We start from the raw sequence: 20,668 nt of genomic DNA, 5'->3' as shown, positions 1-20,668 counted from the left end.
GCACTGTGCAATGTGTTTTTGTCTCCAAAACCTGCAATGGAATGAATAGCAAGCTATAGTGCAGAGAAGTGACTTTTTTATTGCTTGTTTATAGTGTTCCCTGACACAAACAATGCAGCAAACATGTAGAGAGCAATACAATAATACACAGGGGCATATATTCATATCATGCGGTTGTTTTCCATTGTTAAATACACTAGTATTGAAAATGTATATTGCATAAAGTGCAGTAAGTGTATTAAAATAGTAAAATATACCTACACAATAAACATTAAACAGCAAATGAAAACTGAGGAATTAAAGCGCTGTTGTTTGAATTAAATTCATCTTTGGCTCCCTCTGCCGACGAACAATTTCAAACAATTCCATTTTTAAATTCTAAAGCAAAGAAAGAGAAACTTTTATGCATGTTTTATTAAATTAATGATACTTATTAAATAAACCCGCTACTGTAGTTTTTCTAATTAATGTAAAACAACCATCAATTATCTATTTGTCCATCTCAATTAAGAGGGTTCAGGGAAATTTGTTAGTTTTTTGATCAACAAACACATTTACACTTTATGAGCTACATATAGTACAATTAATCATGAAAAAATCCACATTCAAATAAATTTAAAGCTGTAAAATACGAGTGCTGCAGTACACTTACCAAGTTAGTGCAGAGACTGTATGTGTCCTGTCAAGCGCAGATGCAACAGCTGACTGCTTAGTGGAGCAGATGGACACCATTAAACATCTCAGAGACATTTCACATAATCGAAAAATCAATTTTTGTGCATTGGCACAAATATTAACGTAGAATCTTGAATACAATTTAGCATTATTATTTGTTGGAGTTGAAGTGTGGAGAATAGAGACTGCGGCGTTCACCTGAATCAAGGTGCCGGAAAGAAGTGGTAGTGATTTGGCAAATCCGGTTGTATTTCACAATAAGGGCATAATTGACCTTTTAATAATAGACGCCAAATCAATGAGCGTGTCGTTTTGATCACGTAGATTAAGCGGCCATTTAAAAAAAAAACATTTTCAACATTCACGCTTGGGTCATTATTTCAATTAAACTGTGAAAACTAATCTAATCACTTTTGTTAGAAACAAAAAAAAAAAAAACATCGACAAAGCGCTCGACCATACCAGGTGACCATCGTGAGCCAATCAGCTTGGGGGAAACCTTAACGACGCGTGGAAAGGGCGAGCGTAACTAATCGTTTGATTCCAAAGTTTCTTTGCGCTCGAAACCATATTTATATTCTCTTTTCTAAATTTCATCACAAGAGCACACGATAAATATACGTTACAGAGACCTAAGCCTGTCCGTGAACAGCTATCGCGAATTAACGTCTTTAAAACGTCACCCCACCAAGAAGTATGGTCATTAAATGGCCACCTGCGTGTTGTTTTATTTTATCTTTAGTTTGTGCGCCACCCTACCGGAACCACTTTAGATGACTGGAGCGAGCTTTGTGCTCTCCCTCGCCTCCTTTTCCTCCTCTGCAGCCGGCTCGGCCCACCACCACAGTCTCCGTAGAGCTCAACCGGAGGGGAGCCACCGTGGCTCGACTGTCTCGCCGGTGCAGCTACTGCGACATTACCGTTGGAGGCCGACGAATTTGGAATTACAGTGCTGTTGACCAGCTTCGATTTATTTTTTGGTTGTTATATTTTTTGGGGACAGAACTGTCACAACAACGCTTGGGCATGGCAAGTCCAGTGGCACACACCGGACAGTCGCATCATCATCAGCCGGTGACCGCGTCTGCTTTCCGGGAGGCGCAGAATTGGATCGAGGTGAGCTGCTCGTTTGGCGCAGGCAAAGTGTCGTGTTATGCATATTATTTGATGTTTTGTTCGCAATTTGCATCACCTCGCCTTGCAGCATCATCGCCTCGTCACCTGTTGAAAGGTTACGTACGCTGACATTTGTTGGGGAAAAAAAGTCGCGTATTTTATACCTTGATTGAGCAAGGCCACATAAATTTACATTACAAAAAATGATGTCACAAAACGTATATAATATAGAACTAATGATGATCTTGTTTAGTTGTACACATTAACTTATTGGTAAAAACAAAGATTATTCTTTTGTATGAATGCCAACAGGTGCACACACAGGGTATGTGTACTTTTGGCAACAATTCATATTGGATTTTATTATTCTTTGTGGTAGGCTTTGCTGCATTTTTTACACTGTACAATTTAAGTGACCAAATTCCAATTGTTTTGCTCATGTGAGGCCCAATTCAGACAACAAACAACACTGATTCAGTCAGATTAGTCCTTTTCCTAAATCAGGTTTGAAATCTGATAAATACCATGAAAAGAATACATACTGAAATAATGAAGCGCTCGTATCAATTTACCCGCAAAATTACTAAATTGAACACTAAGTTAAGATGGAGAAACAGGTTTATCGTACCTTCCGTCATCTAGTGGAAGAGAAAGTAATTGTTCCATCGATCAATCAGCATCACTTGCGTATAAAGTTGAAGAAAGCTGATCGCGGTATAGCGGACAACATTAGAAATGGCCAAACTTGGATGTTGGCCTAATTGGTTTATCAGGAGGGGTCATAATAACTTAAGTCAGAATATTTAACATTCAACACTTGGTTTATTAGAATACACACAGTAAATTTGCGATTCATCATTATTTATTTTTTTAGCCTCCGTGACCCAATAAAAATAGAATGCAATTTTGTCCGGGAGCCTAAGTTTGTGCACCACTGCTTTTAAATAATCCCAGAGTGGAGCACAAATGAGCGATGCGGCTCCAAGATAATGAGTTATGATCCATATTTGAAGTGTGCCAGCCGAAACAATGAGAGCACCATGTGGAATGGATTTTTGCCTCATTGCCAGGCCAGCACACAAGCGCCGTTTTGTTTCCCGCCGAGGAGAATTTTAGTGACAGCAACTCAACACTTTTGACTTGTCACTCAGTGAGTGCATTGCATGAAGACTCTGATGAATGGCTTGTTATCTGTTTTTTGTTGTTTTTGTCGGACGGAATGCAGCCGCAGCTAACATATCTGATAAATGCATCATTTCAGTGATTGACTCAATGATGATTGACTCAATGAAGTAAGGCAACAACTAAGGATTTGGAGGCCTGGGCTGCCTTGTGCCATGTTTTGCACCTGGCATCTTCAGGTCTTCATCTTCTACAGTTTAAATTTCCTTCTTCATTCGACCAATCCTCTCTCAGGCGCTAAAATACAATAAATCAATAATTCAAAAGTAGTTTGGTTGTTTTGCACACCTGACACAAATCTTGCTCCAAAGTTTGTGCCATTATCTCATCAAGCTCCTGGGAGGCTTTCTGGCATCTTCCAAAAAGCTTCTGTTGACCTGGACTCAGAATGGGATCAGTGCACGCAGCTGAATAGGTAACTGATAGCGCAATCACGTTGTTGTTCTTCTCCCGCTCGTCCCCCCTCAGGGAAGGAGTGGGCCGGTATCGTTGGCCACCTGCTAACGTTCGCTAGCTCACCCGAGGGAATCGGAGGCAGGTCGCTGTAAACGAATGAATAGATGAATGTAACGAGGCCTCTTCATTCAGGGGATGGTCGCTCCATCCAAGTATTTTCTCTCTGTTGTGTCATGGCTCTTATCAGGACCCGATAGTTGATAGTGGTGAATTCCTAAATAATGAGGACTTGTTCTGTGATCCAGCACACCTATTTCTCTTCTTCAAGTAGCTGTCTTGTCAGTAGCAGTGTCTTATCTCCTTTAAACTCCACATGAGGCGAGGTAGAAGCCCTTCAGGTTACGTCGCTTGACTTCTCGATTAGCATCTCGTCGAGGGCTTGCATGAACATGACTGTATTTTAATGTTCTCACTTTGCATCATCTGAAGCAGGGTTCTTAAAGTTTTAATTGCAATTAAGACACTCGGAAAATCCCAGCAAGCTTGCTCTTGCTGTCACTTCAGAATCCTCACATGATGTCATTCCCAGTTCATTGTCATTCTTCCTCCAAGATGATGAACATTTCGCCTTCCAAATTGCAAGCAGGCGATGTTTTAGGCCAGATTGAGGATGTCTCCATCAGTGCCAAAATCCTCTATTGAGCTCAAAAGCCTTGCTGGACCACAGAAAATCAGGATTGTATAAGATAATTTAAGTCACTGCTGCCATATGTGGCACAACTCGTATTAGGTCCAGTGGACAATTACTTGGTTAAAAAAAAAAATCCCCTTAGTAAATAAAATCAAATATTTGGGTTGTCTCAGTGTGATACCAATTTTGGTTTGATGAAATTAAACCTTTATGAGCAATAAATACAGAAATCAGGAATGCTTTTTCGCAGCACTGTAGACACTTTCAATTTGCTGGGCGGCTCACCTTTTTCTATCACTTCAACTAATCCCCCGCCGTCTGCCTCCACTCTATTGATCGCCCTCATTCTCAGGCAAAGTGGGTCGCTTTGGGTGACTCCCGAATCAAACTGCCATTCCATTGATATAGCTTAGCGGTACTGAGCAGGTCACAGGCTCGGCAGGTTGCACCTTCACAAACGAGCAATGATGGTGAAAAAGTATCTAGTCGGTGCCGGATTGGTAAAACCGTGATCAAAATGAGTTCTTGCTGTTTGATAGCGAGGGCAGAGACTGATGATGCTCCCGACTCCCATCAGGGAATGTTTCTAATTGGGTCACATAGGCTGAGTTGGTTTCCTACTTTTTGAGCTGCGACGCTGGGGAGCTGGTCTCTTTTGTCTGCCAAGGGAGCTTATGCAACCCCACTGGAGGCCACACTACCGGTGTGAGATTATACTGTGAGATATTGTGCTTTGAGCTGCTCTTCTTCCAACCGCTTTTGTGTTTTACAATGACTTCAGCCAGTAGTTGATGACATGGATCTGTCTGGAGTTTGTACGCTGTTGGAAGAATTGTATCAGATTTTTATCCAAGCCTGATTCTGATCTGAGAATATTCAACTCCGGACGCGCTTCAATCAAATATAGCACACTTCCCTCATCCCACTGTAGACCAACCGAGATGTGTATTATTATTTTTTTTATTTTTTTTAGATTGGTGTGATCATCGTTCAGTCCACTTAAAGTTTGCAGTTTTGTATTATGAAGTGCTTTGCCTTAGCATAGTATTGGTAAAATTCTGTACATGTACGCCATTGAAGCCTGTTGAAAAATGCAACGATATGTTTTGACTAATTGATGTCTTACTAAAATGCGTACTGACTCGTCCTGCTCGGTGGCTTAAATCTCTCAGTTGTCAACAGTTGCTGGGCAGCCTGAGCGAGGCACTTTTCCACCAAGCTCATCCATGCACAAAATAACTCACTCACGGAGATAGCCACAACAAAAAGCATGCACTCATCGGTATTTGTCGGCCTGCTACAGTAGCAACCTTGTTCTCATGCGGGCCAACGGCCGCGGGTTGAGCTCTCTTGACCCTGACTCAGAAGTCCACCATGGCCAAGAGTTTGCTAAGCACATGACCTGGTTTGAAAACTGGTTGGGCATCTATATTTTTTATTCAAATAGTCTCCGATAAATTGGGTAGTGAAAGCAATGATGAACTCTTTGGACAGAATTCCAAAAGTTCTCTTTGTGCTAAATTCCAAGTTAGGTTTACCCACAACATTGACGATGACACCAAGTATGACAGACATTGATTTTCTCTGTCTCCGTGATATGAATAGCACCGCTAGTCCGAAAGCGATCATGACGAATGAACAACTTTCACTTCCCACTCACTCACTTCGCTCTTGTTGAGAGTGTCAAATAACTCCCGGAGGGGAATGGCTTACATTAAAGCGTGGGCCTCTTGTGCGCTGTTATCGCCATCTTCTTGCTAGTAGCAAGGGGATAAACGTCTAATCCTGACTAATCTAGCTGCACCTCCCTCTTTTGGGGGCGGGCTGTGGTGGTGTCCGTGCGTGCGTGACACGAGTGTGACAGCATAAGGTTGCCCGTGTGCATCCTCGAGCAAGATCATGTGGTATTTTATATTATCAATTAAGGTTTGATTGTTCTGTTTCGTTTTGTAGGAGTACAAGTATATGTAATGGTCTTTTGGGTCTTTATGCATCTGTACAAATAAAAGGCTCCCCTCTATCTGCAGTGGAGTAAATAATAAGCCCTCCCTACCCTTTCACTATTTGCATAACGGTGGACATGCTTTGAATGTTCTTAGCCTAAGTTGCACGTATGTTTGAGAACAGCACGATGAAGAACATGAAGATTGTTGTCTTGGCAAACAGAAAGATTTCAGTTTTATCTTATTTTAGCTCTTTGGGAAAAGTGTGAGCAACAAGCACTGACCCTGACTGAATCTTCTAAGAATGCACTGCTGTTCATCTTTTTGGATTTCTTTCCTCCTAATATCCCAAAGCCCCCGAGGGTGAGGCACAATGGAAGGATTTCTGTACATTTGTGGGGTAAAGCAGCATTTCCGTCTTTTAATGGGACCTCACCACTAACGTGGACTGACAGACGCCCAAATTCTCAGGAATGACACATGGAATTAGTGTCAGGTAAAGTGGAAACAAACTACAGTGCTTTGTTTGCCCATGGTGAGGCATTTGTTTTTACAAACACATTTTTAGAATATAACAACGCCTTACATAGTCATATTTTTCCCCCCTTTGAAATTTAAACGACATTAGATGGATTAATTGTGAAACATTTTGGTTTGTATTATTTCTTGTGGCAGCAAGTTTGATGATTCGCCATGAAACGCAAAGCTTGGAGCGTTTTTATACCGGTGAATAGAATTTAGAAAAAAAAAAGAAAGAAACGCAATTGAGATTCGCTATTTGTCAAAGTCGTGGTGGAATTTGTTTCAATGCAATCAGGCCACCTTAAACAGGCTGGTGAGCCCCCATTTCGCCATGGTGTTGACACAGTACGTCAGTGAATCTCCCAACTCGTTCAACCCTGTCGAGTACGACACATCTTTGTAATGACGAGAGGGGAGAGCAAGTCTGAACGTGAGGACCAAAGAGCACAATCCTATCACTCCGCGTGTTTACATGAGTCTTTGTTGCTTTTAGATGACACGACGTTGAATCTAGCCGTTGACATCTGCTGATCCCTCCATTGCTGGGATTTTTATTTTTATTTGGTGTCATCGCTTGGTTACAGAGAGAAATTAGAAAGAAAATTGGTTGGAACTTTGGTTGGATTTATACTGCTAGTCCAGGTGTCCAATTCCAAAATGGATGCTTGTATCCGAGTTTCAATTTCAATGTACTTTACATGTGACACATACACACACTTGATTGGCTTTTGTCTTTGCCGTCTTGTGAGGCTTTGCTCATCAATAAAACAAAATGAAGAACATTGAAATACTTTTTTTGGGGGGGTTTAGTAACCTCTAAATATCACAGCATATCTTGTTCATTGATATTTAAAAAAAGAATTCTATGGTCACTGACTGAGTTGGTAATGGGGCAAATACGTGACTGATGAAGCAAGTCAAGGTTGGGGCGTCTCACGGTCTTTCTGAATAAGGCTTCTGGAGTGGTCAGTGGCTCGTTGTTCCCTCCCAAAAAAACATAGCGAGCAGGATATTGGAGACTCATGGAGCCCCCTTGAAAAGTCCTTCTGCTTAGAAAGCTAAGCTGAAAAAGCTGCCACCAACACGGAGGCTCTTTGTTTCTGTTCCCGCAAAGCTTTTTGGGGGTGGGGGTTGTCACTATTCACCTTTTGTGGTATGGTTTAAGTCAGCTAAGCTTTGCGTTAAGTAGTGTAAAGATGACAGGCAACAGAATGTGAAATTGTGCTGTACGTAAGTGTTCAGAAACCTCCGAGAAACTGACAGTGAATGAAACAACCTGGTCAATATTTTGTTTTGCCTTTTCTGGGCCCCCACGTTTTAGCATAGCAATCACACCTTGACTATATTCTCATCTATATTCACGCTGTGCTTTGTCTCTATATTGATTGTAAATATACTGTACTGTAAGTGGAAGATGACAATGTGGGTTAGTAGGATGGGGATTTGTGCTGGCTAAATTGAGGAGGCGTCGTTTATGCAGCAGAAAGAGGCTGAGAGGACCTCGATGGGTGCGTTGGGCAGACGATTTTAAAGGGATTTAATCATCCACCCGCATTTATTCTGCACCAAGCCCCTTTTTCCCTGGCCTTTTTGGCACCAGTCGCCATCCTCTACTTAATCCAATACAACCGCTAAAGCTTGTGGTCGAGCCAAATACTGTTTCCCCCTTTCCCCGTTTTTGGGTTCAGAGGAAGTGAGCAGAACTCGGCGGGCCAAGTGAGGGGTTAATCCACAGCCCAAACATCGTTCCATCGTCTAATCCGGGTGGAAAAAGGAAGGATTGGTCGGAACGCTAACATTTAGCTCAGGGTTAGGAAAATTTGGCTTGATTCATCAGAGTGGCTTATCAAAATTTGGGGGCATTGCCAGAGATAGAAAATGGAGCCAGTGTTGGAATTCTGAATGTTTAAAGCTCTTAGGAAAACAAGTGAGTAAAAAAAAAAAAAAAGCAGCCACTAATTACCACGGTTTGTTTTCATGCCGCGGTCAGATGATGATATTGAGCAAATTCAGAGGCATCTTTTTTTATTATATTCAGAAAGTCAGTCCTTGGGTTGGACTATGCCTGGTTCCAACTTTTGATTTGATTTGTACAACATCAGCACCACAGCAGTCCAGACACTCAGTGTATAAACGTTTGAGTTTAAGCGAGGCAAGACACTGGATTCTTGAACACAAAGAATGAGTTTGTTGTACATACCTAGAAGCTAGCAGCTCCAGGCTAATTGAGATGTTTTCCATGAAACAAGTCCATGTGAGAGGGTGGCTGCATGACTAATCGGGTAGTTGTGTAAGGTTTGACCAACACTCTTGTCTTACTGATTTAGCTTTTTTTTTTTTTTTCAGAACAGCATTAGTCTTTTGTTAGCGGGCCCAAAGACATTGCGTAACACTCGATCCCATACCAAAAGTATTCCATCTTAGCTTTTTATGAGAAGCCGTAACGAATCCACAATTCCTTCGCCTGTAGTCTAACGACGATCCGCTTCGATTGAACTGAGCTGAGCAAGGTGAATCTTAGTTAAATTTCACACACCAGTGCTGGCTTTCTGCAACGCTTTGGCCTCTGATGCTACCTCAGGGGCTGGAAAATGCACGGATCAGCTTCAGAACTCTCTTCCATCTTGCAATCTTTCACACAGAACTCAGAGGCGGTGGTCCAACTTCGGGATTGCTAGTCTTTTTCTTGATTCCGTTGCATAAGGCGGTGCCAATTATACTCTTATCTGTTATTACCAGAGATCATCCATGATTTGTCCGTCTTTTGTCCTTTGGCTCGGTTAAAAGTCAGTGATTTAAGACTTCCTTCCAAAAACTTGCCAAATAAAACGTGTGTGAAAGTCAGGCTCCTCTAAATTATATGCAGAGCATGATGGGTTGATCTGCAACTGATTGTGCTGATTTGTGAGGTTGTGACCTGGTTTGCAGGCTCCAGACGTACACGGTCCAACATTAAGCGCAAACTCGTTAAAAAATTAAAGAGGGATTTAAGAATGAGGCAAAGAGAATCTTCTCAAGCCATCCAGCTTTCTAGCCTATGACAAGGCCTTAAGATGAGTTTTTAACCTACGTGCGGCTGGTATTTTAAAGCTTAATAAGTCCAGCATATTTGCTGCCGTATTCACTCGCTCCGCCATGCCAGCACTCCAGGCGCTGAAGCAACAATTCATAGATTCACAATAGGCAATCCCTGTGGTGATGGCTAATGAAAAGATCTGCATTGATGTATTGTCAGCAGATACCACCGCTGACCTTAGCTTGAACCTGCTGACGGGACCCCCGGCCAGAGATCTCACATCGTCATGTGTAGTTTCTGAATCGGGCTGTATTGTGCCCTAAAAAAAATCTGGCGCAATATTTACATTTGCTGAAGGACCTTGTTTCCCTATTGTTGTTTTCGTCCCGCTAATCGGAACCCAAAGGCATTTGCGGATTAAGCTCTCTTGCCAAGTTGTATTAACGAGATTATTGGCACGCGAAGCCGCAAGACGGGCTCACATGTGTTTTGAACTTGATGATTACATAACCTGGTCGAGACAACATCCTGTAAGAGAAGAATGCGTCCAACTACAAAAGCCAGCCACGTGCCTTTTAGTTGTCTACTCCATCCTCGACTACCAGCCGTCAACTTTTAAATGAGTCTGTCAGGCATCCGTCGCCTCTGGGCTTCAACAAGTAGTGCTTTAGCTAGCCCAACAACCCGCCTGCCTTCATACCTTGACTTATTGCTTGTTAATTTGGGACAGGTAGAATTTTCCATCTCCAGACCCCTGGGCCCGGAAGGCAGAGTAGCAGTTCAAACCGTCTTGTGTTTTCATTTGGTTCCAAAACAAGAGGTTATTTTCTCAAGTGGCTTGTGATCCGTTGCCAGGGATGATTTGACTTGTGAGGAATTCTTTTGATCCCGTCTTATCTCTTCAAATTTGTCACCATCATCAATTTTTGTTTGTTAAAAGGCAAGCTATTCAGTTGGTATTAGAGCTTTGGAATGTTTTATTGATGGCCTACATATGTTTTTCATACATATATTTTCTCGAAATAAAAGTACACGCTTTGAACATGTGTTTGTAGAGTTTCACGACTTAATCCAACACCACCTTTCTCATCCTTAATTTTAATGCAAAAAAAAAAAAAAAAATCAATATAACTGGCATGCATTTGTGCTACAGAAATCATCCGGAGTAGCTCAAAATTTGTATTTAGCCAATATAACATATTTACATAAAGTACGTATGAAATTCTCACCAGAGATGCTAATTATTAAATGCATAAATCTTAACTCCTACTGGGCAAATCTAAAATCTTATTGGTTACCAAAAATAATGTTGATTTGCATTTGCTAATATAGTTTGATTTGATGATGATCCAGCAATAAATAGAATGTGAGGCCTCCAAGGAGATTAGATTGATATGGCAACACACAGCCTGAAACCTGATTGGCCCAAAAAAATCCATCATGCACACATTGTACACTGGAAAATGTGCAGCCACTAGAAATGCTGCAAAATGAACCAAATAGAGTTTTGGGAATGAATAATGCATTTGGGTGGAACAAATATTTGAGTTAAAGTTATTATTTTTGTTTTCAAGTCCGTACTTAGAGACTTGTAAGACAGTATTGATAGTGCAACTTTTGAGGTGTGCTCTTTGACCTCTCTGTGATTTAATTCAGCATGTTAGCATTCCTATTGAAGGAAATTAAAAGGGAAGTCAGGCGGAGAATGTTCCCGTACTATTTGTTTGTGAAACAATGCAAGTGACATTCCAGTGAAAACAAGCAAGTCATGCACATTCCTCCCAGCGGCCTGCGTGGCTCACCTGACAACAGTCACATTGAAGAGGTTTAAATGTCTCCGCAAAATAGCAAAAAAACAAATCAAAATATTTCTTTATTTATTTATCTGCACATTTTTAAGAATATAGTTCAAATGCATGCAAAGAGGACTCTCCCCCTCCTTTTATAAATCCGCTGTCACAGCACATTAGCTCGCCACGGCCATTTGGTCAGGATGATTAGAGCTTACGCCAAGCTCGTTAGCGTTCAGCACCGTTCTCCAGCGATGGACTTGACGTATGGCCATTCCCGGAATTGAAATCTCCAAAAGAACGGAAATTAAAGTTATCAATCATATTTTAGTATGTTTATTGCTTTGATTTATAGCCCAATATATTTGCTGAAGGACTGGACTCACGGATGTTTTCCCTCGTAGGCGGTGACGGGCAGATGCTTCGGTGACAAGAATTTCAGGGGAGGATTGGAGAATGGAATACTGCTATGCGAGTAAGTGGTGGTTCTTTTTCATCTTTAAATGTCTCCTTGTGTGATAACACTGTTTAGTTTTAATCTTAGCACTATGACGCCACTTCAAAACACTGCCAATTCTAAGAGCAGTACTAAGTCTTTCATAGTGGGCCAAAGGGCTGAAAGATATGGACAATATTTCATATCTCCATTTTCATGCAAGATTTTGACCTTTTTTTTTTATCCAGAAACATTTAAATATAATACTTAAAAGAAGGCGCCATTTTTTTAAGATCACAGTCACTCTTGACCATTAGTAAAGTAAGCAATACATTTAGAAATCAAACCTTTTACTACAACTTGTACTGATTATTTACCAGTGCTTCAAACAGGACCTCTCACAACATCATCACACATCATTTACAGGAGGCTAACGACATCATCAAGCAGTCCCTACACAAAAAAGTGCACATTTGTGACACTCCACACCTTCATTTTATACAGTCCTCTGCTGGGCCTGCTGAAGGAGAGTGAAATCGAGCAGGGCTTTCCTGCCATTGAAGTTGTATGAGTTAATGGGGTGGGAAAAAGAAGTTTCCTAATGAGAAAATTACATCTTTTCATCACTAAATAACTTTGCTGGAATGTCATGAGCGATATCAAATAGCACAAGGCTATCCATGGATGGACGCTCTGAGACACAATTCATTCCAGTGAAAACACATTGAAGAAACATTAGGCTGAGAGAGCAGGGGGTTCTCAAATTGGGGTCCCTGGGCCAGAGTACCAACTTTCATCTCCTTGGACAGAATTAATAAAAAAAATCCGTAAATCTTGAGAGGTTCCACATGGTTCCAAATTTGTATTCATTTCATCTTGTCCTCATCAGGTTACTGAGCTCCATTAAACCCGGCTTGGTGAAAAAAATCAACAGACTGCCGACACCCATTGCTGGCCTGGTAAGTCATTCACTCTCAGTTCTTCTATGTAGCAACATCTAGATTTAAAATCCACCATTTTTAGGGGATGGTATAGTTGCATTTAAAAAAAATTAATCTGGGCAATGTTGACATTTTTTTGGTTTAGTTCCTCTTTTGGTATTTTGTAAGTTTGTGGGGTTTTTTTTAATTTTTTTTTTAGAAGTTTTGTTGCATTTGGGATAACATGTTTTTTTCCAAAATACAGCAAGAATCCTGAGATCCATTTGTTTCATTGAACAGCCAACCAACTACTGGCTTGGCATGCACATTGCAAAGCTTGTGGTTGTTTTCGCAGGTCGACGAGAAAAAGATTTGTTTTGACTAAGTTGCCATCTAGACGTAAAACGGGGTCACCTGGGAAATAATCGGGTGTTTAAATAAAAATGTGCCAAGGGGGACCCTGGTTATTTGGATCCGTGATGATGCAGTAGACAAATACAAAATCTGGGTTGGGCTGAAGTGTCTTATCTGGTGGCGTCACTAATGGCTGTCAATGAGTCGTCCCTGCTTTATTTATTTTTTTATGAGTGTCTGGTAAACACCCGGCCTTATTCCCCACAGGCGTTTAGTGCATTGCAACCATAACAAGCAAGTATGCTGTTGCGCTCAATCTCGGCAACACGGGACTCTATGTTGACATTTTCTATATAGAATCCATCATTATTGCTCTGTAATAGGAAGAAATGAGCAAGGTGCTAAACTTTTAACAAGTAGTAACGTTTATTGCAGTGATGTCTGCTCAAGCGGGATCACCATCATGATTACATGTTTCCATGCAGATAATAATATAGCGCGCTGCCAATAATTATATCACCCTTTAAAATGCATCATAATGCCTAACATCCCTTGGCATGTTTGTTTTTTCCACTGTCCAGGGCTGCAATTAGGGAGGTGAGAAACAAACAAACAAGCTCTGCCGTTATCAGGCCCCGTCATAATAAAACGGAGGCAACTTCCCCCCTTCCTCTTCCTGCTTGGGACTAATGGCAAAACGAGCCTCTGAGGACTTTTTGTAATTAGAGCAGCTACCTCAGCGCGTTGGCAGCTCTGCCGTCATCCTCAGGTTGCTTGTTGCCCGCTGTTTGTTGGCTTACGGATTATTTGTTTTGGGGAAAAAAATGCTCCACAAGTGCATGAATACAGGGCACGTACTTATGACGGAGAATCTCTGGAACTAACATTAATTCCACTCCAATTTGCCCACAATCATTGACTCACAAGGTGATGTATCACCTAATATTGTACACAATAACTATTTTCATTTTGTACTGCCGTGTGGTATTTTTAGGGCTCCGAGAAGGCGACAACCGCTGCTCCACTGAAAAAACACAACAAATACTAAGTTGATGGAAAAATCCACTTCTGTTAGTCACTCACTGCCTTGTGTTTACTACTCGCACACAGTCCAACTTGTGTCCAAGTATATTCCTACTGAGCCGGAATGTGTGTGTGACCCCTCATGCTCGGCAATCCTTACTCCAAACACGCTCAGTTGTCAATCAGAGTTTTGCGGTCGACACCCGGTTTCCTGTAGAGCCGCAGCGGCCTGAAAATCTGCAACGGCAGTCGGGAAACAGACAGAGGTGTATCTTTTCAAGTCGGGTGTCTGCAAGGCCACCGTGCTCAGGAAAACTAGCGGGATGGGGGTGGGGAAGGTGGCTCTTGACTGCTGCACCTTGTTTTGTGGCGAGTGTTTCTGATTGAAATCACACCTCTGTGAAATCAGTCGCACATCATTTCACTCATTATATTTTACCGTAATTTCCGGACTATAAGTCGCGCTTTTTTTCATAGTTTGGGTGGGGGGGCGACTTATACTCAGGAGCGACTTATATATGTTTTATTTCACAAATTTTTACTTGAGCATTAAGACATCACTTACTTACAAGTATAGTTGACCACTTCCCATGTTATTTTTAGTATAGTTGATCACTTCACATGCTTTTATATCTTTATCTTGAACATATTCAAAACATAAAAAATAGAGAAAACATCAAATAAAGCAATTAACACTTTAAGCACCATATCCAAGTCCACTGTCTGCTGTATGTACACTTGCTCTATTTTTGCTCCTCTTATATTTATTATTATTATTTATTATTATTTGGCCCCTTCTCAGCTCTTTGTTTGTGTTTGTCACGTTAGCATACCTATCGTTTAGCCTGTTGTTGCTATTTAATGAATTGGAGTGACACCGATGGTTTTATAAACATGTTATTCATGTAATAGTTGTCCTTAATCACTCTATATGTTACGTTAGGCCCGTTCTCAGCTCTTTGTTTGTATTTGTCACGTTAGCATACCTATCGTTTAGCCTGTTGTTGCTATTGTTTAGCCTGTTGTTGCTCGTTCATGACTGTTTTTGGTGTGGGATTTTGTCGAATAAATTGCCCCCCAAAATGCGACTTATACTCCGGAGCGACTTATATATGTTTTTTTCACTTTTTGGGGCATTTTATGGCTGGTGCGACTTATACTCCGGAGCGACTTATAGTCCGGAAAATACGGTATTATCTGTTTGTTCTGGCATCGAAACTACTGTAAATGCTTGAAAATTGAGTCTCAAACTTTTTCGGAACAGGGACTCCATACACTGGTGAAAGTTTTCCATGGACAGACAAATGTATCTAGCATATGTACACCTAAAGGCGGTAGGAACTAAAAATGTGCTGAGATTTAAGAGAAAAAAAAAACACATGATGGCACTTTCATGAATAAAGATGTATTGTATTGTTTCCCAACTAGTTCTTCCTTTTTAGTTGTGGCTGAGTGACAATTGTACGTGCCACCTCAATGGTACACTGTCCCCAGAAACACAGGAAGCCATAGCTTTGGTTTGCTCTAAAATAAGGAGGGAGGGACGCGAGATTGTGTGGATAACCTCTACACCTGTTTAAGTGTACTACATTATCAGAAAGCTTCCACACTCGAATTGACTCCGGACTTCTGAATATAAGACCATTGTATTTGCGTTTCGGTCTGGGAGAAATCAGGGTGGAGAGGAAGCGGTAACACCCTGAGATGGAGAGAGAAATTACTTTGCCTGCAGCCCTGCGATTGACAGAAAGTAGGAAAACAAAGAGAGCGAGGGCGCGCACGAGAGAGAGCGCGAGAGAACCTGGGAAAAAGGAGGGAGAGCTCGGCTCAGGTTGCGCCCCACACTGATTCTGTCGGAGAATGTCGAAGGTGGAGAGATTTTTCCTTGCATACGTTTCGCATAGTTAGCCTACCTTTCCATGCGTACAGCAAATAGTTTTCTGCAAGGGTGTTGTGCACGTTTTTTAATCATACAGTTCATGTCAAGTAGAAAACGTGTTTGCACTATTGAATTATTTCAAAAGTTATTTTTGTAAGTCATCCCTTGGCCACGCTCAACCTTGGACCTTGAAACTGTGAGGCGACATGCTAACCAGTGCGCCCCCCTGCCGTGCCGCAATGTCACATATCTTTATTGGAAATTGAAATTGATAGTTTTCAGTGACTTATTATCAATGTGGCTTCCCTTTCAATCCCCCGTTCTGCAAGTTGATGGACTGATGCACATGCTTGTGTTGGTGTGCCATCTTTCTTGTCACGATACAGCGTCAAGTGTTTTAGTGAGCGACTGAGTTCAAATCAGCTCAGTAACTCTTTCATGAATATGTACTCTCCACACACAGGACAACTTGAGTGTGTTTCTGCGTGGATGTGAGGAGTTGGGACTGAAGGGAAGCCAACTTTTTGACCCCGGAGACCTTCAGGACACATCTACACGTCCCGCTGCCAAGTAAGTCCGACACTTTGTGCACCATTTGAATACTTTGAGTAAGAGCAAGCAGTATCTTGAATTGTTTTAGCAGTAGTTTCGTCATCCGTCTGTCTGTCGGTCTGTCAGTGATGTGTCCTCCTGGCAATCAGTCAGTTGGCTGCCAACACAAATACCTCCGTGCAAGTCAATGCAATGGAATATTGTGCGGAACAATGACTGCGTCTCTCACACAGTTTCGTTCGGCACGCGCTGCTCACTTAGCCGTGAGCGCTATCGCGTTGCCGAGTGACAAAAGCTTGTGTTTGTAGTTGTAAATGTACTGGTGCGCGTGTGTGCGTTGTTATTAAACTCGCTAACAAGGTGTCATTCCGCAAAGATGTCCTAACGCAACAGTGCAATGTTGAGTGCTGCCTGACTTGTTCTGTCAAGACGAGGAATTTTTTTGCTCAACATGTCACTCGTTTTGTTTCCAATCAAGTTAAAGATGCATTGATAAAACAAACGCTTCCGGCGTTGCGCTATTTTATGCACCTGGATATAAGATTACATTTTATATTTGCACATCCGTTAAGGGGACTCTAATTGTGGCAGAATAATGTTGCAACTAAAGGTTTAGTCAAAATGATGGGAAAGTGGAAGCGGGATGATGCCCAACATGGTTGCTTCCTTCGAGGGATAAGAATTGCAGAATTTAAAAAAAATATAATGAATTGAAATATTATGTTATGCCGTACAATGTATTTCCCTTTTGAGTTCCCTTTTGAATGCCCATGGAATTAGTTTCTGTTTTATCTTTGCTCGTAAGCATTGTCCTGCCTGTTTGATTGTATAAAGGCAAAATAAATAGAATCAGCTGATAAGCAGCGATAAGCTGCAGGGAGTGACGATAATGCTCACTTCTTGTTGACTTGTCCCGGTCTGGCAGTCTCTGCTCACAGCCTCGCCTACGCTTCTTAACTATCCTTACAAAAAAAAAAAAAAAAAACATCCTTGAACCCATCTATTTTTTTGAAAAACACGCAGACAGTTTAACAAAACGAAAACAAAGCGCACCGCTCAGGTAATAGATTTTGACTCATATGAGAAGTTTGTATTGTCTCAATAGATAGAACAAACCTAAAAAAGGACATCACTGTGGGGTTGTTTCCACTGGTTTTGTTGAAGCTGTCATGACAGGAAGGCTTTTCGCTCGCGTGTTTACAGGCTGGGGGAAACAGCTTTTACCGGGAAGACTCAAGGAAACAGAATTTGGGCAAAATATATTTTGTGATAGGTGACAGTTTCCTCTTTCTAATTGCCCTCTCTATACACACACACACACACACACGCACACACACACACACACACACACACACACACACACACACGCGCGCGCACACACACACAGACTTTTGTTCCAATGAAATGTACAATAGGGTCTGAGAAGTGGAAAGCGTGATTGGAAAAAAAAATTCCCAATGGAATGAATGTTCTAAACATAACTTTAGAGACGACAATATTAGCTGTGCCTACAGTTTCTTTCACAGTGATCGTCGATTCACGCAACTTTTGGACCCTTTTATGCCAAATATTTGATTTGATGTAAAGTCACTTTCTCACTGTGTTTGTGATTCTCCACAGGCGGAGCGACTGCGGCCGAAAGATCAAAAATGTAAGTGACTTCATTTGATTTTGAGATGATGAGGATTGATGACTCTCATAACAATATTCTCCAGGGTTTAACTGTGACGCCTTCGTTATTTTTACAAGAAATGTAAAAAAACGAAACAAATAAAACCCAATTCTGTTAGTAAGAGTGAATTCACGTCACAGAAAAAAAAAGTATATATCTATGCGTATTTCAGGCTCCAGTTGTGTTCAAAGATTGACTCGTTCAAAGTGTCAAATGTATCATATATTTTCAATTAAGCAGTTATTGTCTTTTACTTTGAATCAATGTAGTATTTTGAAGGCCTAATGGTTAAAGGAAGGTAGACATGCTTTTTGCGGTCCCGCTCCTTTCACTTTTGACAATACAAAGCCGTGTCGCGTTTACCACAGAGCGCCTGCACAAACACGACAAGGCCAAGACATTGTTCCCGCCTTGAAAAGGAAGGCGGGAACCCTGCCGCTGAAACGCGACAAGCTCCTGGACCCTGAATGACTTATTGGCACCCGATTCCGCAATAATTTAGAAGATAATAGAATACATCGTAAGTAAGACCTAAAACAATGTGAGCAGCTATGTATATCTTTGACAGTGCAAAATGAACCAATAAAAAAAAAAAAAAAAAACATGGGCGCAATATTTTCTGCCCACGTCAACAGCACACTATGCTGGGACGGTTTTGATAAGAACTCAGCGTGGCTTTATATTCTTATTTTAGTCACACGCAACAATCATGACTAATGCAAAACAACTCACTTTAGTATATCATTGTCTTTATTTGTACAATTGCTTTATTGTTTTTTTATGAACTGATTCACTGCTAGCTAATTTCAAACCTCCCTATAACCTACCACGTGAATTTATTTCATAATATATAAATGCATACCTGGCTTTGAATGTCTTAGTTCCTCAATGACATGAAAATACATCCCCGTCAGTGAACGAGTTTTTAAAAGGATTTCAAAATGATGACTTTAGAATACAATATTTGTGAAACTCACTTTGTGGGGTGCAACTAAATACAGATCTTACACTTGATTGGCAGTTTTGCTTTAAGTGCATCTCTGTCGGAAAACATGACTAGGTCGTCACGACGAGCTCATGCTGGAACTTAACCAGCACCAGCATGCTTTTTGTGGCTGACAGTAAATATTGCCCGAGAGCACGTTCCTGTCATTTTGACAGGCAGAAACATAAACAAGCAGCTGGACAGCGAGCAAGCTCACAGTATTGTACTGCTTCCTGGTTTTGGCTCATCATGGTGTTGGTACGTGTTTCGAGGGTCTCCCACACTTGGAGTCTTTGCCGCATAACGTTGTGCACTTCCAGAGCAATTCCAAACATTTTTTTATCCTTACTATTTGTGTCGGGACTCTGATGCCTTTCCCAGCAAACAACGGTATAAACCAGGGACGTCAAACTCATTTTTGTTGCAGGGCGCATCGTCGTCATAGTTTTCTTAGGAGGGCCATTACGACTGTCAACACAAATAAATGTATGACCGCCTCATATTATATAATAGACTGCCCAACAAATTGATGAATAAACTAGTTTTTAAATCTGAAACAAGTAAAAAATGTTCAAATATTTTGAAAAGATGAATGGTTAAAAAATGCAAGCAATAGCTCTATTTTTTAAAAGTGTAGGCAATTTTAGTACTGACATGAATTTGATTTGTCTTCGCGGGCCACATCTGGCCCCCGGGCCTTGATAGTATAAACAATACAATAAATTCAATCATGTCTATTTTGATTGGTGCAGGTTCTAATCACTATCTACTGGCTGGGTCGGGCAGCCAACAGCTGTACCTTCTACAACGGGCCCACGTTGGACCTGAGGGAGTTCGAGGGCCTGCTATCACAGATGCGAAAGGTATTGAATACTCTTGTTTTTAATGGGATTTATTTGATATTTGTTTGCATTGTACCTCCTTGAAAACCTTGATGCCATGGTACCAAGAGTAGCGACTTTTGGGTTTATTTGTATTTGGTGCAGGTTGTTGAATCAGCTTAAACTGCATTGCGTTAGTGGCTAGCTTTTGATTTATGTGAATTTTTATTCAAGCACCAAATTGCAGTTGCACAATAGAAAGCAAATTGTGGCCTTTTTCTTGAATTTGTGGGACAGGAAAGGCCTTTCCTCCCCTTCCATTAGCAGCTTGACATTTTTCAAACGTAGACAAATTTAGGGAGGAGCCGGCAGGTTTTTAGAAGTTGAAGTGAGAATTAGAGCTGGTGTGGAGGTTTGAACGACGACATGGCCGCAGTGGGACGTGTAGAAATAGTCAAAGAAAAAATACTTGCCCAGGTAACATTTCATTGCATATTTTTAGCAATAGGAATAGTCCCTGACTAGAGTGTACAATTGTGAAATCCTTCTTGGTCTGCATTTGTGTTTTCTGTATTCTGGTGCCAACATTGAGACCATTTTGTTTGTATGTTCAAATTTGATCAGTTCATTTTAGAATCTGTATTCACTTGTACATTGTGCTCTAGGTTAGCTTTGCAACTGTTGAACTCAGTCGC

The 20,668-nt window shown here is 41.2% G+C and overlaps 1 protein-coding gene across 4 annotated transcripts in view; it reads left to right on the top strand.

Moving 5' to 3' along the window:
• Positions 1–1,646: 1,646 nt before the first annotated feature.
• Positions 1,647–20,668, top strand: part of LOC125978583 (LIM and calponin homology domains-containing protein 1) — a 33,591-nt gene continuing 14,569 nt past the window's right edge. For 3 of the 4 annotated variants that reach the window (XM_049736056.1, XM_049736084.1, XM_049736048.1), the window contains exons 1-6: positions 1,647–1,791; positions 11,736–11,806; positions 12,657–12,726; positions 16,407–16,513; positions 18,116–18,146; positions 19,905–20,015. In XM_049736056.1, coding sequence (XP_049592013.1) covers positions 1,702–1,791; positions 11,736–11,806; positions 12,657–12,726; positions 16,407–16,513; positions 18,116–18,146; positions 19,905–20,015 — 480 coding nt within the window. In that variant the 5' untranslated portion in view covers positions 1,647–1,701. Of the gene's footprint in view, positions 1,792–11,536; positions 11,662–11,735; positions 11,807–12,656; positions 12,727–16,406; positions 16,514–18,115; positions 18,147–19,904; positions 20,016–20,668 lie in introns of those variants that run through there. The other variant, XM_049736065.2, reaches the window with a different exon arrangement.

Source organism: Syngnathus scovelli, chromosome 1, assembly GCF_024217435.2.
Source record: "Syngnathus scovelli strain Florida chromosome 1, RoL_Ssco_1.2, whole genome shotgun sequence".
Classification (NCBI taxonomy): domain Eukaryota; kingdom Metazoa; phylum Chordata; class Actinopteri; order Syngnathiformes; family Syngnathidae; genus Syngnathus; species Syngnathus scovelli.
This window is presented reverse-complemented; position numbering and strand designations above follow the sequence as displayed.